Source organism: Mauremys mutica, chromosome 12, assembly GCF_020497125.1.
Source record: "Mauremys mutica isolate MM-2020 ecotype Southern chromosome 12, ASM2049712v1, whole genome shotgun sequence".
NCBI lineage: Eukaryota > Metazoa > Chordata > Testudines > Geoemydidae > Mauremys > Mauremys mutica.
Window position 1 is genome coordinate 726,425 of NC_059083.1, and position 16,488 is coordinate 742,912.

At 51.2% G+C, this 16,488-nt stretch overlaps 1 protein-coding gene across 1 annotated transcript; it reads right to left on the reverse strand.

Annotated features, from left to right (window-relative positions):
- Positions 1-1,366: 1,366 nt before the first annotated feature.
- Positions 1,367-8,027, reverse strand: LOC123345378 (C-type lectin domain family 2 member B-like). Its single transcript, XM_044982178.1, has 5 exons — positions 7,580-8,027; positions 5,018-5,113; positions 3,042-3,229; positions 2,728-2,831; positions 1,367-1,687 (listed from the first exon to the last, which is right to left on the reverse strand). Exons 1-5 carry the CDS (start codon positions 7,665-7,667, stop codon positions 1,567-1,569), a joined length of 597 nt encoding a protein of 198 aa, XP_044838113.1. The 5' UTR covers positions 7,668-8,027; the 3' UTR covers positions 1,367-1,566.
- Positions 8,028-16,488: the final 8,461 nt, after the last annotated feature.

A 16,488-nucleotide genomic window follows, 5' to 3' on the forward strand; every position in this document is an offset into this window, starting at 1 on the left:
ATGTAAATATCCTCAGAGAAGGGATCAGCAGCAAGTCACTCAGTGGCACCGTTTGTGCCCCGGCCACCATCACCCAATATAGCACCGAAGAGTCAGCTCTGCATTGCTCTTCTCCTGGAGCAGCCCTTCGGCAGCAAGGAAATGCTTCATTCAACGGCAGCCCGGAGTCTGGAACTCGCCAGCCATCTTATCGGCGCCCTGCAGGTGGTGCTGTCACGTTACAGCAGAGCAGATGACCACAGCAGTGACTGGGCTCCTCCCGTTGCAATATATGCAGTGGTGAGCTGCAGCCGGTTCGCACCAGTTCGCTAGAACCGGTTGTTAAATTTAGAAGCCCGTTTAGAACCGGTTGTTCCTGGAGGGACAACTAGTTCCAAAAGGGCTTTTAAATGTAACAAAAGCTCTAGCAGCTCCCTGCCCTTCCCCCGGCCCCAGCTCACCTCACTCCGCCTCCTCTTCTCAACTCTCCTCCGGCTTCTCCTCCCCCTCCCCAGCTTCCCGCGAATCAGCTGTTCGCGCAGGAAGCCTGGAAGGGCTGAGAAGAAAGCAGAGGCTTCCTGCAGGTGAGCCTGAGCTGGGGCCGGGGCTGGGGGCGCCAGCGGGAGGAGGGCTCCAGGCGCCGCGCTGCCCGGCGAGGTCACGGCTGCACCCTGGGGCGAGTCGGCGTGGTTCCTGCCCCCCGCGGTCCTGCTGCGAACTCGGCTGGGTGGCGCGGCTCCTGCCCGGCCCCCGGGGCCGGCCGGGCGGCGCGGCTCCTGCCCGGCCCCCGGGGCCGGCCGGGCGGCGCGGCTCCTGCCCGGCCCCCGGGGCCGGCCGGGCGGCGCGGCTCCTGCCCGGCCCCCGGGCCGGCCGGGCGGCGCGGCTCCTGCCCGGCCCCCGGGGCCGGCCGGGCGGCGCGGCTCCTGCCCGGCCCCCGGGGCCGGCCGGGTGGCTCCGGTCCGGCCCCCGGGGCCGGCCGGGTGGCTCCGGTCCCGGGTCCAGCCCAGCTGGGCCTCCACCTCCAGGCAGCACGGTAAGGGAGCAGGGAGGGCATGTTGGATAGAGGGCAGAGGAGTTGGGGGGGTGGATTAGTGTCGGAGCGGTCAGAGGGCAGGGAACAGGGGGATTGAACGGGGGCAAGGGTCCCGGGGGGCAGTCAGGAAGGAGCAGGGGTTGGATGGGGCGGTGGGGGGCAGTCAGGGGTAGGGATTCCAGGGACAGTCAGGGGACAGAGAGAAGGGGTGGTTGGATGGGGTAGGGGTCCCGGGGTGCCATCAGGAATCAGAGAAGGGGTTGGATGGGGTGGCAAGGGGCAGTCAGGGGACAGGGAAGGGGGGTGGATAGGGCACGGGTCCCGTGGAGGGGCTGTCAAGGAACATGGGGGGGGGTTGGATGGGGCAGGAGTCCCCGGGGGGGCATGACCCCCTCATGGGGCGAGGAGGAGGGAACCGGTTGTTAGTATTTTGACAGCTCATCACTGAATATATGCAGATAGCGCAGCAGCAAAAGCAGATTGGAAGTCCGAGAAGCCTGGCCTGACCAGTCCCACGCATGTCAAGCACCATGCGCCGCGGCAGCGGTTTTTCCCTAGCTCTTCGTGTACGTGTCGTGTTGGGTGCAGATCCAGTTGCGCAGCGTGTGGCACCACGAGGAGCCAACAGCCTTGTCGTTCAGATAGGCACAGTTGCCGTCAGCTCGGATTTCAAACCTGCAACACAAGCGCCCCGGGGCTGTGAGTCCCGGCTCCGCATTCTGGGTAGCGCAGCAGATGAAAGTGAGCTGCACCGAGGCCATAATTACTCTGCTCCCCATTGCTCTCCCCGCTGCATCTGGGCCCAGCATCCCCTTGTGATTTGTTTTAATAGCAAATTCAGTTCATTTCATGATGGCCTCCCGTGTGGAGCATACAGCCCTGAGGTTAGCCCTGGTATGTCTCTAATGCAGGCAAAATGTCAGGCCGGATGGGGACCAGACCATAGGTAGGATGTTTCCAGACCATCACGCTATTCAGTCTGATTGTACCTTCTGTTGCCCCCAACCCTTGGTCTGTCCTGTCTAGTTAGACTGTGAACTCTTTGGGGCAGAGACTGTCTCTCGCTGTGTGTCTGTGCAGCGCACGGCACAATGGGGCCCTGATCTCAGCTGGGGCAGGGCCAGTCTCTCGCTGTGTGTCTGTGCAGCGCCCGGCACGACGGGGCCCTGATCTCAGTTGGGGCAGGGACTGTCTCTCCCTGTATGTCTGTGCAGCACCCGGCACAACGGGGCCCTGATCTCAGCTGGGGCAGGGCCTGTCTCTCGCTGTGGTGCTGGGTGCTGCACAGACAAACGGGGCCCTGATCTCAGCTGGGGCAGGGCCTGTCTCTGTGTGTCTGTGCAGCGCCCGGCACAATGGGGCCCTGATCTCAGCTGGGGTCTCTGGGTGCTACCATAATACCAACATCAATACCACTACTACTACTACTAAAAGGTATCTTGGGCCAGGTCTGTTACATGGGGGCCATTAGCCAATAGCGTTGCTATAACAGTGCAAACAAACACCCACGTACAGAAGACCTAAGATCCCCTCAAAGCCAGCCCCATTAAACAATGCAGCGCCCCCCAATCCTGCACCAGATAGGAGTTCCAGTCTTTTTAATGCCAGAAAAAGATTATCGGTGGTTTTGTCTTCCCACCAAGCTTAGACTGGTCCAGATTCAATGCTTATCGGAGTCACACGTGTCCCAACACTTAGAAAGAGAGAAGACTCACAGTTTGTTGAATTCTGCACCATTCACCCATCTCCAGGGCTCACCCTCTTCCCGACGCAGGCCGATCCAGTGCTCGGAAAGTCCTTTATAACGCAGCATGAACGCCTTTTTAGAACAGAAAAAGGAAGACATTATTTCAGGGTGGGTCCCCCTCTTTCTCTCTCCTGCCAAAGCTTTTCCACGTCACACATGACACATGAACAGTCGCTGGGGCCGAGCGCGAGTGAGACGGACTCTCTAGCCTGGTGGTTGGGTCACTCGCCTGGGAAAAGACTCAAGTCTCCAGGCCCATTTTGTCATCTGGAGGCGTCTCACCTTTTCAGGCAGGGTGTCGATCCCAGCCAGGGAGGCGCCGAAGGAGGAGCAGTTATTCTGGCTGAAGGTCCAGTTTCCTTCAGCCTCTGAGAAATAGTAACATTTCCCTAGGTACCCGACCCAGCCGTCAGGGCACCAAGGGACAGCAGGGGAGCGCGGAGGATCAAAACCAAGTTTCAGTACTACCCCTGGGGGGAAAAGAGAGACAGTAACGGACACAGGGTGACAGAGACCCATCTGTTCCTGTGCAATGATACGCAGCAGTAAGAATTTCATACACATGCTTCCCCCTGAAATTAACCCAGCCCATCCTGTGCCCAGCACTCAGATCTGCATATTTGATTCAGGTTAAAAAAAAAACGGGGGGGGGGGGTGAGAAAAGGATTTTAGTTTTAAGAAGAAAAAAGCATCTCACTAAAAGTCACAGCATAAGACAATAAGATCAGCCACATTGGATCAGACCAATGGTCCATCTAGCCCCAGACAATGGCCAATGCCAGGTGCCCCAGAGGGAATGAACAGAACAGGTGATCACCAAGTGATCCATCCACTGTTGTCCAGTCCCCACTTCTGGCAGTTGGATATTCGGAGCATGGGGCTGCATCCCTGATTATCTTGGCTAATAGCCATTGATGAACCTATCCTCCATGAACTAATTCTTTTTTGAATCCCATTATACTTTTGGCCTTCACAACATCCCCTGGCAAGGAGTTCCACAGGTTGACTGTGCGCTGTGTGCAGAAATACTCCCTTTTGTTTGTTTTAAACCTGCTGCCTGCTCATTTCATCAGGTTACCCCCTAGTTCTTGTGTTATGTGAAGGGGTAAATAATACTTCCCTATTAAGTTACTTCACACCAGTCATGATTTTACAGACCTCCGTCATATCCCCCTGTTGTTGTCTCTTTTCTAAGTTGAACAGTCCCAGTCTTTTTTATTTCTCCTCGTACGGAAGTTGTTCCAATTCCCTAATCATTTTTGTCACCATCCTCTGCACCTTTTCCAATTCAAACATATCTGTTTTGAGTTGAGGTGAGCAGAACTGCACGCTGAACTCAAGGTGTGGGCATACCACAGATTTACTTAATGCCATTTATGATATTTTCTGTCTTATTATCTAATCTCTTTCCTAATGGTTCCTAATATTCTGTTAGTTTTTTGACTGTCGCTGCACATTGAACGGATGTTTTCAGATGAACTATCCGAGGTGACTCCAAGATCTCTTTCTTGAGTGGCAACAGCTAATTTAGACCCATCATTTGGTATGTATAATTGGGACTGATTTTTTCTAATGTGCATTACTTTGCACTTATCAACATTGGTTAATACATGCAGGTAGCCTGCATTATTAAAAAAAACTAGATAAAGTCCAGCCACAAGATGGCACCAGAGCCTCATCACAAAACTTTGCACTGACTGCAGCCCATCAGGGTAATCTGATTGCGGGCCGGGAGTCATTTTGCTGACATTGACCGTCCACAGGCACCGCAGGAATGCGCTGGCCGCCGCTTCCCACAGTTCCCATTGGCCGGGAACAGAGAACCGAGGCCACTGGGAGCTGCAGGGGGGCGGTGCCTGCAGACAACGTCAGCACAGTGTCTCCTGGCCTGCAATCAGATTACCTGATGGGTTGTCCACCATTGTTTTATCTCATTCCACCTCTCGTTTAGAGGCCTCTTTATTGGATATTGCGTGAGATAAAAGATGACCAAGTAACAAAACTAAAGACCTCATTGAAATTCTAACCCTTTCAGGGCAAAAAAGGGAGGCTTAGGGACTGGCGCCCATGAACCGTATCACAGAGGTGGTTTGAAGGCAAATGAGCAGTCATGTTAAGGGCAGTTGGAGCAAGAGTCTTGTATAAATCCCCTTTGTGGCCCAACTATCTGCGGCAAGAAGAGAGAAAAACGTGCGATTGCGGCGGCTCCTGGGCCGAACGCAGAACAGAAAGGAGCAAGGAGCGCTGAACTCTCTCACCTGACAAAGCCACGATGACGAGGACAGCAATGATCAAGAGTATAAAGAGGAATTTACGTGTGCAGCGTTTCCAGGGCTTGGCCCAAGGCCGGCCACCTGAAAGAGAGAAAGCTGTTGGGTGGATGGGAGGACCCAGAGTTATTAATACCAGCATGTCAGCTGCCAGACAGGGCATTCAGTTAAACGGCTCCTGCTTTCTCTCCCTCACGCTCATTGTTCCGCTCCAGGCTCTCTGGAGCTGTGATCCCGAGTATCCCAGGGCTGCCTGGCTCCCAACTAACAGGGGAGGGGAATGTGTCTCATTCCGCAGTCTCTTCCTATGCCCTGCCTGTGCCCCCTACCCAGGGGATCAGACTCTCTCAGACACCAAGCCCACAAACCTAGTGGCTCCTACATTAAGTCAGGATACTCTAAGCCAAGCCATGGAGGGGGAGAGATGCTGGAAATTTGACTCCCGAGAAGCAATGTACATTCGGTATTAGTGTCCCGAAAGAGCAGAGAAATTGCTACAGGATGGAAAATGTTCCCATTCCATACAACAGGGACTGCAGCCATTACAGTCTGATAGACGATGTTGATTTACACCTATACTGCATTAGAAGGCATTTATACAATAGCCCAGAAACACCAGTGCCAAACAGAGCGAGAAAATAACCTCTCCTCTCCTACTAGAGATTCCCTTGATTATGCATCCCAGGATTGTACTAGCCCTTTTGGCCACAGCATCGCACGGCGAGTCCACCTTCAGCTAAACATCCACCATGATCTCCAAATCTTTTCCAGAGTCCCTGCTTCCCAGGAGAGAATCCCCTATCCAGTAAGCATGGCTTGCGTTCTTTGTTCCCAGATGTACACGCTGACGCTGAGCTGTTTTCAAACACCTCCGGTTTGCTTGCCCCCAGCTTAGGAAGCGCTCCAGATCTCTCTGAAGGAAGACGGCAGGTGTCTGATTCAGAGCGATCTAGATCACTTGGTAAACATGGGGAACAAATAATTAATAACGGGCTCTTCAGTCTCACAGCGAAAGGTATAACACGATCCAAGGGCTGGAAGTTGAAGATAGACAAAGTCAGGCTGGAAAGCAGGCACACGTTTTTACTAGGGAGAGTAATTAACCGTTAGAACAATTTACCAAGGGTCATGGTGGTTTCTCCATCAATGGCCATTTTTAACTCAAAATTGGACTTTTTCTAACAGATCTGCTCTAGACATTATTTCAGGGAAGTCCTCTGGCCTATGCTATACAAGGCACCTCGGTTGCTCTATAAATAGCCACGCATTCAAGGGAGGTTGCAGTTTAAAAAATATCACCATTTGTCCAAAAATTTTCAGGAGAGACTAGTGCTGTAAGCCAGATCTTACAACAGGGGCTGGCTGGCTCGCCCAGCAGTGTGGCTACGAACCTGTATTCTACTCTAGCGTGCACCCAACCCTGCCAACTTCACAGCTGATGTAGCCAAAGTTCCCGTGGCCTAGCTTGTGTTCAGACAGTCTGACAAAGCTATCCCACAATTCCCGAGGTCTGCGTGTTCCTGTCCTTCTGTCTCCCATCTTCCCACTTGTCTCCCATGAGGTGGAAGCAACCTGCTGGCTCAAATACAGTCGCTCTGTGTTTAACCCTTCGTTGCCACACGGACGACTCGGTTTGAAACACAACTCCGCCTCGTTTGTTAAAAAAGCAGAGAAGATGCCTAGCAACCAGCGTGTCGCAGGACGGACAGAGACGTTCTCCCATAATACACCACGAACCAAGCCCTAGAACTGCTCTAGCTAGCTGGGCACTAAGAACCCTGGGACACCCCACCATAAGCCACCATGTCTGACAGGCATCAGGGCATCCCCAGTATGGATGTAGCTGCCAGGACATAGGGCAGGTATGCAGTACGGATGCTCACAGGCGAGTTGGAAAGCACAAGTCTTGCACTCCCGAGTACACGGACCCGGGTGCACTATGCAGTAGAGACATCCCCTAAGTGAACCAAATTCCTCTTTTGTATGTGCAAATGCAGAATACTGGGCTCGCAATGCCTTGGGTGGATGAACCACACCCACTTCCGTCTTTGGCCGTAAAGAAGGAGAGGGCCCCAGGGCCAAATTGTAATGTGCAGATGCAATACATGCTCCAGCCCAGAAATGGACGTGAACCTACTTAATAACCCATAGCTATGCAGAGTTGCAGGTACAAAATGAGGTAACAACACATAGGAGAGGGTTTTGGGGTGATCAGATACGCCTGACTGCACATGGAAATGCTGCATCCTCCTTTGAAAAGGCAACCTCAGTATTTAAACAAGGTTACGTCTCTCCTGTGTTATGGTTAATGTGGACAGAGGGGGGAAAAAAACAGGTTAACCATGCCATAAACCCTCTTTTAATCCTGCCTGACACTTAGGCTAAAACATGTTTGTCCTGTCCACTGTCAAGAAGAGTTTTGTTATAACACAGAAGAGCCACGACCCATGTTTCAGATCTGTGTCTAAACATGGCTGTTCTTCCAGTGTAGATGGGTCTTACATTTGTCTCTACCACCACCCTGTTTCTGAGCAGTGAGGCTCTGGTTACCTGGTTGTCCTGCCCTCTCTTGATCCCCATTTTTATTAAGAGGGTCCTCAGCAGAATTCTCAGGCTCTCTTCTCTGAGTGAGACCCATGGTCTATGAACACTGGGCTCTGCTCAACTCTCTCTCAGGCTGACACTGTGTTTAGAAGAGGAACCGCCGTCATTTGAAGACCTGAAATCCAAGATTTAAGAGTCAGGACATTTGGGTTTTGTCATTCATTGATCAACAGCCAGGGCTTTTAGCAGGGGCAAGTCTTACATTGCATTGGCACCTTCAATCTAAAAAATATCTTAGAAACATTGCTGCACACTATGGACAAGGATTTCTTCAGCCAGTCACTGAATGCAGGCACTCCTGGGGCAGCTGGTTAATGGCACATAGCTACAGGGGAAACAAAAAAATCTTATCATAAACTGTTAACGGCCTACATGCACAAGAAACTGCAGAGGGAATTTGAAGGAAACAGAAAATCATTTACTGTGTTCAAATCTGGCCTGGATCAGGGGCGTAATCAGCATTTTCCTGACAGGGACCTAAGGGTGCTTATTTCAGTGGGGGCGTTTCTCTGAGCAGAGCATATGATGAGCCGAGGCAGAGTGTGTGTGAGACTCCATCAGCCTCAGGCTCCTCCCCGCCTGAGGTTCTCAGCCACCCAGCCAGAGGAGGGACCAGAGGCTGCAGCCCTTTGTGGCCAGGGGCTCTGGAGGGTTCGAGCCCCAGGCAGGCCTGGGCAGGCCTGGTTGCACCCCAACTCTGGATGCTACTTTAACAGTAGGTTGGGGAGTTCATGGCTTGCATGTAACCCAGTGCTTTCCCTCCCACACTGTTTTGACAGCACCCCGGCTGCCTGCCACCTACCATGATTAGAGCTAAGACAGTGAAATGGTGTCACAGCTGCCACCTCCAGAATAAGGCCCTGTCTACATTAGAGGCAATTGCACTAGTGTAGATATACTTGCAAACCCCTAAGAAGCCTGCTGCATTCGTGCAATAAGCAATTTACACCACTATCTTACCAGGGAAAGGCCTTGTCCACATTCAGCATTGCACAATACCAATGATTACAAGTCAGTTAAATCCATTGTGCTTTAAAGTCCAACAGCTGCCCAGAGAAGGCTGTGGTTTATTTGATGGCTGGTCCATGATTTAGTTCTTAGGCTATTGTTATACAAGTAATCAGAGCTGGTTGAAAACTTTCTGACAGAAGAATTTTCCATCAGATAAAATAGATTTGACGAAATCAAAACGTGCTGCAAGCAGGGCCGCCCAGAGGGGAGGGCAAGAGGGGCAATTTGCCCCAGGCCCCGAGCCCCACAGGGGCCCCCACCAGAGTTTTTCGGGGCCCCTGGAGCGGGGTCCCTCACTCGCTCCGGGGGGCCCGGCAAACTCTTGCGGGGCCAGGTGCAGGAGCTTCTTCTGCTCCCAGTCTTCGCCGGCGGGGGGTCCTTCCGCTCTGGGGCGGAAGGACCCCCCGCTGGCGAATTACCGCTGAAGACGGAGCGAGACCCGTCGCCGAACTGCAGCCCGGTCTTCGGCGGTAATTCGGCGGCGGGGGGCCCTTCCGTTCCGGGACCCGCCGCTGAAGTGCCCCGACGACCCACGGCGGGGGCCCCCCTCCGCCGAATTACCGCCGAAGACCGGGCTGCACTTCGGCGGCGGGTCCGGCTTCGGCGGTAATTCGGCGGAGGGGGGGGCCCCGCCGCGGGTCTTCGGGGCACTCTGGCGGCGGGTCCCAGAATGGAAGGGCCCCCCGCCGCCGAAGACCCCGGGCCCCCGGAATCCTCTGGGCGGCCCTGGCTGCAAGACCGCATCAATTTCAACAAAATGTTGTTCAGGAAAAAAATCAAAATGATTCTTTTGGATGAGGTCATGTTTTTAGTTCAATTTTTAATTTTGAAATAATGTTTTTGTTTCAAAATTTCAGATGTTATAGTACATAAATTATACTATAAATTAAAGTTGAAACTGAAACATTTCTATGACACTTGCTAACCATCACTCATACAAGGGAGGCACATGCCACCTGCCCTATGCTCGGGGAGACGGGTGTCTCACAAACAGAGAGACTCTCCCAAGCTGTTTTCTCCTTGTATTATCATTGACCAGGATCCCACTGTGCTAGGTACTGTACAAACACAGATGAAAAAAGACAGCCCCTGCCGCAAAGAGTTTGCAATCTAAGCCTTGGGGGTGTGTCTACAGTTGAAACTCTACAGATGTGCTGCGGCGGCACTGTAGCATAGACACTTCCTAGAGTGTAGCATAGACACTTCCTACAGCGATGGAAGGGGCTCTTCTGTCTCTGTAGTAAATTCACCTCTCCCAGAGGCGGTAGCTGGGTTGACAGAAGAACTCTTCCATCCACCTAGTGAGCTTAGGTCGGCTTAACGACATTGCAGGGGCATGAAATTTTGCACAGCCTTGAGCGGGCCTAACTCGGTAATAGGGACCAGGCCTGGGTCTGCACTTGAAAGTGATATTGGCATAGCTACACCGACAAGAAGCGTGGGGGGGAACCCCAAACATCCCAGACCAACATAGCGATGCCAATATAACACCCCATGGCAGCCCCCCCACACTTAGACTCCCCCATTAGCAGCCCCCCATTGACCCTCTCCACTTAGGATTCCTCCATTGCCCCCCCCCAGCAGTCCCTCCATAGAGACCCCCATTAACAGCCCTCCCCGCTTGGGAAGTCCCCCCCCTTTATGGGACGCCCCCAAGCCGACTCGAAGGGGCGGGGGGAGAACACGCCTCGTTGCCACCCCGCCCTTTCTCCTGCGTACGCGCTTTGGCGTTACGACGAGAAGCGAGCGGCGCGTCCCCTCCGGCTCGCCGTACCAGGAGGCGGGGTTTTGTTTTCAACACACGGGCCGCCGCCATGTTAGACTTTCCGCTAGCGCCGAGTGGTGCCGGTGCCTCGCACGTGTCCGAGATGACGCTCCGTCCAGGGACCTCCGGCTGCGCAACCCCCCTGCTTCCCCCCCCCCCGGATCCCGTGTTGTCGGGCGAGCCACCCCTGAACCCCGTTGTCACCCTCCCCCCCCGCCGGGTGCGCCCCGTAGAGCCCCGCCCCCATCAGGCTCGTGCCGCCCCCCCCGGCTGTGCCCCACCCACCCCCGTTAGCGTGTCCCCCCCAGCGGGCTGGTGCTGCTCCCCCGTAGAGCCCCGCCCCATCAGGCTCGTGCCGCCCCCCCCGGCTGTGCCCCACCCCCCCCCCGTTAGCGTGTCCCCCCCAGCGGGCGGGTGCTGCTCCCCCATAGAGCCCCGCCCCATCAGGCTCATGCCGCCCCCCCCACCGGGCAGGTGCCCCCCCCACCGGGCAGGTGCCCCGCCCCCCGTTACCTAGCGCGCCCCCGTGTTCGGTGCCTCCAGTTCCCTCCCCCACCCCAGGATCCGGGCGGGGGGGCCTAGGAGTCACCCCCCCATCGCGCTCCCCCCCTCAGGGTACACCCGCCACAGCGCCCCCCTCTCACCTCCGAGCCGGGCGGGGGGGGGAGGGTCCGTGGGAGCCCCCGGCCTAGTCATGGATCCGGGGGTGGCTCCGCTTCCAGAGGTTCAAAGTAACTTGAAATGCCCCCGCCGCGGGCCGGGCCCGTTGTGTGGGGCTCGCACGTCCCGCCCGGCTCCCCTGCCCGACACAGACTGGCCCAATCTGGTGCTGCTGCTTCTCCCTTTCAGCCCTTGGCTGGTGCCAAGTGTTATTGTTGTTTCCGGCAAGTGATTCACCCTAAAACCACAAAACTTTTCTTTTTTTTTAAACAGTTTGACTGTGTCTCGCCAAGAGAACAGAGCAGGATTTGGTTCGGGGCGGAGGGATCAAGGAAGGTTATTCTTTAACACAGCAGCTCTCAACCTTTCCAGCCTGCCACTGCCCTTACCCCCTTTCAGGAGTCCTGATTTGTCTTGTGTTACCCCCAAGTTTCACCTGACTTAAAAACAGCTTGCTTACAAAATCGGATATAAAAATGCTGAAGTGATACAGCCACTGTTATTGAAAAATTGCTGCCTTTCTCATTTTTACCCTGTAATTATAAAAATAAATCATTTGGAAGTTAAATATTGAACATTTCAGTGTATAGCCTGTAAAGCAGTATAAACAAGTCATGGTCTGTATGACATTTTAGTGTGTACTGACTTCTCTAGTGTTTTTATGTAGCTTGTTGTAAAACTAGGCAGATAGATGAGTTGATGTACCCCCTGGAAGATCTCTGCATACTCCCAGGGGTACACATACCATGGGTTGAGAACCACTGCTTTAACACAGCTGTGCTGGGTGGTGAATGAAGATTTACTGTTTATATAATGATGGCACCACAGATAGAATCGTCAAACTGGAAGGGACCTCGGGAGGTCATCTAGTCCAGTCGCCTACACTCAAGGCAGGACTACGTATCCCTGACAAGTGTTTGCCCAACCTGCTCTTACAAATCCCCAATGATGGAGATTCCCCGACTTCCCTAGGCAATTTATTCCAGTGCTTAACCACTCTGACAGTTAGGAAGTTTTCCCTGATGTCCAACCTAAACCTCCCTTGCTGCAATTTAAGCCCATTGCTTCTTGTCCTATCAGAAGTTAAGAAGAACAATTTTTCTCCCTCCTCCTTTAACAACCTTTTATGTACTTAAGAACAGTTATCATGTTCCTTCTCAGTCTTCTCTTCTCCACACTAAACAAACCCAATTTTTTCAATCTTCCCTCATAGGTCATGTTTTCTAGACCTTTAATCATTTTTGTTGCTCTTCTCTGGACTTTCTCCAATTTGTCCACATCTTTCCTGAAATGTGGTGCCCAGAACTGGACACAAAACTCCAGTTGAGGCCTAATCAACGTGGAGTAGAGCGGAAGAATTACTTCTTGTGTCTTGCTTACAGTACTCCTGCTAATACATCCCAGAATGATGTTTGCTTTTTTTTTTTTACACTGTTGACTCATATTTAGCTTGTGACTCATATTTAGCCCCCAGATCCCTTTCCATAGTACTCCTTCCTAGGTAATCGTTTCCCATTTTGTATGGGTGCAACTGATTGTTCCTTCCTAAGTGGAGTACTTTGCATTTGTCCTTATTGAATTTCGTCCTCTTTACTTCAGACTGTTTCTCCAGTTTGTCCAGATCATTTTGAATTTTAATCTTATCCTCCAAAGCACTTGCAACACTTCCCAGCTTGGTATCATCCTCAAACTTTATAAGTGTACTCTCTATGTCATTATCTAAATCATTGATGAAGCTATTGAACAGAACCGATCCCTGCGGGACCCCACTCGTTATGCCCTTCCAGCATGACTGTGAACCACTGATAACTACTTGCTGGGCATGATTTTCCAACCAGTTATGCACCCACCTTATAGTAGCTCCATCTAGGCTGTATTTCCCTAGTTTGTTTATGAGAAAGTCATGCAAGACAGTATCAAAAGCCTTACTAAAGTCAAGATATACCACATCTACTGCTTCCTCCCTATCCACAAGGCTTGTTACCCTGTCACAGAAAGCTATCAGGTTGGTTTGACACGATTTGTTCTTGACCAATCCATGCTGACTGTTATTTATCACCTTATTATCTTCCAGGTGTTTGCAAATTGATTGCTTAATTATTTGCTCCATTATCTTCCCGGGTACAGAAGTTAAGCTGACTGGTCTGTAATTCCCCGGGTTGTTCTTATTTCCATTTTTATAGATGGGCACTAGATTTCCCCTTTTCCAGTATTCTGGAATGTCTCTCGTCTTCCATGACTTTTCAAAGATAATCGCTAATGGCTCAGATATCTCCTCAGTCAGCTCCTGGAGTATTCTAGGATGCATTTCATAAGGCCCTGGTGATTTGAAGACATCTAATTTGTCTAAGTAATTTTTTACTTGTTCTTTCCCTATTTAGATTCTGATCCTGCCTAATTTTCACATTTACTATGTTAGACGTCCAATCGCCACCAACCTTCTTGGTGACAACTGCAACAAAGAAGTCATTAAGCAGCTCTACCATTTCCACATTTTCTGTTATTGTCTTGCCTCCCTCATTGAGTAACAGCCTACTCTGTCCTGATCTTCCTCTTGCTTCTAATGCATTTGTAGAATGTTTTCTTGTTTCCTTTTATGTCCCTAGCTAGTTTGATCTTGTTTTGTGCCTTGGGTTTTCTAATTTTGTCCCTACATACTTGTGTTGTTTATATTCATCCTTTGTAATTTGTCTGAGTTTCCACTTTTTGTAGGACTCTTTTTTTGAGTTTTAGATCATTGAAGATCTCCTGGTTGAGCCAGGGTGGTCTCTTGCCAGACTTCCTATTTTTCCTATGCAGTGGCATAGTTTGCTCTTGTGTCTTTAATATCGCTTTGAAAAATTGCCATCTGTCTTCAATTGTTTTTCCCCTTAGATTTGCTTCCTATGGGATTTTACTCCCTGAGTTTGCTAACGTCGCCTTCTTGAAATTCATGGTCTTTATTGTGCTGTTCTCCCTCCTGCCATTCCTTAGAATTATGAACTCGACCATTTCATGATCACTGTCACCCAAGTTGCCTTCCACTTTTAAAATCTCAACCAGTTCCTCCCTGTTTGTCAAAATCAAATCTAGAATAGCCTCCCCCTAGTAGCTTTCTCCACCTTCTGAAATAAAAAATGTCTCCAATACATTCCAAGAACTTGTTGGATAATCTGTGCCCTGCTGTGTTATTTTCCCCACAGATGTCTGGCTAGTTGAAGTCCCCCATCACCACCAAGTCCTGTGCTTTGGATGATTTTGTTAGTTGTTTAAAAAAGCCTCTTCCACCTCTTCTTCCTGGTTTGGTGGTCTGAAGTAGACCCACTACCATGACATCATGGTTTTTACCCCTTTTATCCTTACCCAGAGACTTTCAACAAGTCTGTCTCTTATTTCTATCTCAACCTCAGTCCAAGTGTATACACTTTTAATATATAAGGCAACACCCTTTTTCCCTCCCTGTCCTTCCTGCGAAAGCTGTATCCTTCTATACCAATATTCTAGTCATGCGTATTATCCCACCACGTCTCCATGATGCCAGCTATGACATAGTTATGTTTATTTACTAACATTTTGAGTTCTTCCTGCTTATTCCCCATACTTCTCGCATTAGCATACAGACATCTAAGATACTGCTTTGATTCCCCCTCCCCTTTATTTCTGCTATAACAGCCCATGCTCCCCCCCCCCAGATTCTGACCCTTCTCCTAGGTCTCCATGTTTTTTACTTATCTGTGAGCTTTGGTCACCTGCCCCCGTCAAACCTAGTTGAAAGCCCGCCTCACTAGGTTAGCAAGTCTGTAGCCAAATAGGTGCTGCCCTTTCCTTGATAGGTAGACTCCATCTCTGCTTAGCAGTCCTTTCTGGAACAGCATCCTGTGGTCAAGGAAGTCAAAGCCCTCCTGTCGACAGCATCCTCGCAGGCAGACATTCACCTCCAGGATGCATCTATCTCCGCCGAGGCCCCTACCCGTGACTGGAAGGACTGAAGAGAACACCACTTACACCCCCAACTCCTTCACTCTTACTCCCAGAGCCCTGGAGTCACTTCTGATCTGCTGAGGGTTGTACCTCAGATGCCCCAACTGAGCTCAGGGTCTCCCTGGTGCTATGCAATTTACAAATACTTAGTGGCTATTAAAGTTCAAAAACAATTTAGTTAGTGCAGAGTTGAAGCTATCGGCTGCCTTCCCAGACCATCGAGTTCTGCAGAACTCCGACTTGTGAAAACCAAGAAAAGCATCATTAAGATACACATTTGAGTCCCTTGGCGCTTGTGACGTGCCCTTTGTTGTAAACCATATGCGCCCACTCTGTGGGTGCTCCAGGGCTGGAGCACCCATGGAGAAAAATTAGCGGGTGCTCAGCACCCACCGGCAGTCAAGCTCCTCCCAGTGCCTTTTGCAAGCCCACCCTCCCTCCTCCTGCCCACCGCAAACAGCTGTTTTGCAGCATTCAGGAGGCTCTGGGAGGGAGGGAGAGGCGGGAAGAGGCAGAGTGGGGACAGCGGCTTAGTAGAAGGGGTGGAGTGGTAGTGGGGCCTGGGGCGAAGGGGGACAGCACAGTCATTTCAAAGTAATACTTTGTTTACACCACAAAAGCACCACAAAAAAAAGATAAACCACTTCCAGTCAGCCGATTCACAAATGACTAACATGTAGGAAGTCAAAGTGGCTCATTTCATAACCAGCCTCTAGTTTGTAAAGAGCATGAAACAACATGATTTTTTTTAAAATTGTGTTCGCGAACATGGTAAAATCCTACGTGGGCAGTTTGTGGTTTTCACACACATTAACAGCCTGGGGAAAAGACGTGACCAATTAATGCGTGTGACAACTGTCTTGTCCACACTCAGATTTTGCCATATGTTAGCCAACATGGTGGTGTAAACCCTTTTTTTCCTGGTGAAGACAAGGCCATAGTGTGACATAGAAATGTAGGGCTGAACGTGACCTTGAGACATCACCCAGTCCATTCCCCCAGCCTGAGGCAGGACCAAGGCAAACCTAGACCATTCCTGACAGATGTTTGTCCAACCTGTTCTTAAAAACCTCCAGTGACGGGGATTCTACAGCCTCCCTTGGTAACCTGTTCCAGAGCTTAACTCCCTTTAGAGTTAGAAAATTGCTTTTAATATCCAGTGTAAATCTCCCTTGCTGCAGAGTAAACCAATTCCTTCTTATCCTCCCTTCAGTGGGCATGGAAAACAGTTGATCACCGTCCTCTTTGTAACAACCGTTAACATATTTGCAGACTGTTATCAGGCACCGCTCCAGCTTCTTTTCTCAAGACTAAACGTGCCTAGTTTTCTTAACCTTTCCTCAAAGGCCAGGTTCTGCTTGCTCAGGACCCTCCAGCAAAGAACTCTCTTTGCAACCCCCAGCCACCTCCCCATCGTCAGCTGGGACAAAGGGAATCCAGACAGGAGCAGCATTCTGTG

What these genes read in the sequence shown, in the direction of transcription:
- LOC123345378 (XM_044982178.1), bottom strand. Translation starts at nt 7,667, where the DNA reads ATGGGTCTCACTCAGAGAAGAGAGCCTGAGAATTCTGCTGAGGACCCT. An exon ending in AGAGAGGGCAGGACAACCAG is followed by an intron (nt 5,114 to 7,579) that starts GTAACCAGAGCC and finishes TCTCTCTTTCAG; the next exon opens with GTGGCCGGCCTTGGGCCAAG. An exon ending in TCGACACCCTGCCTGAAAAG is followed by an intron (nt 2,832 to 3,041) that starts GTGAGACGCCTC and finishes TGTTCTAAAAAG; the next exon opens with GCGTTCATGCTGCGTTATAA.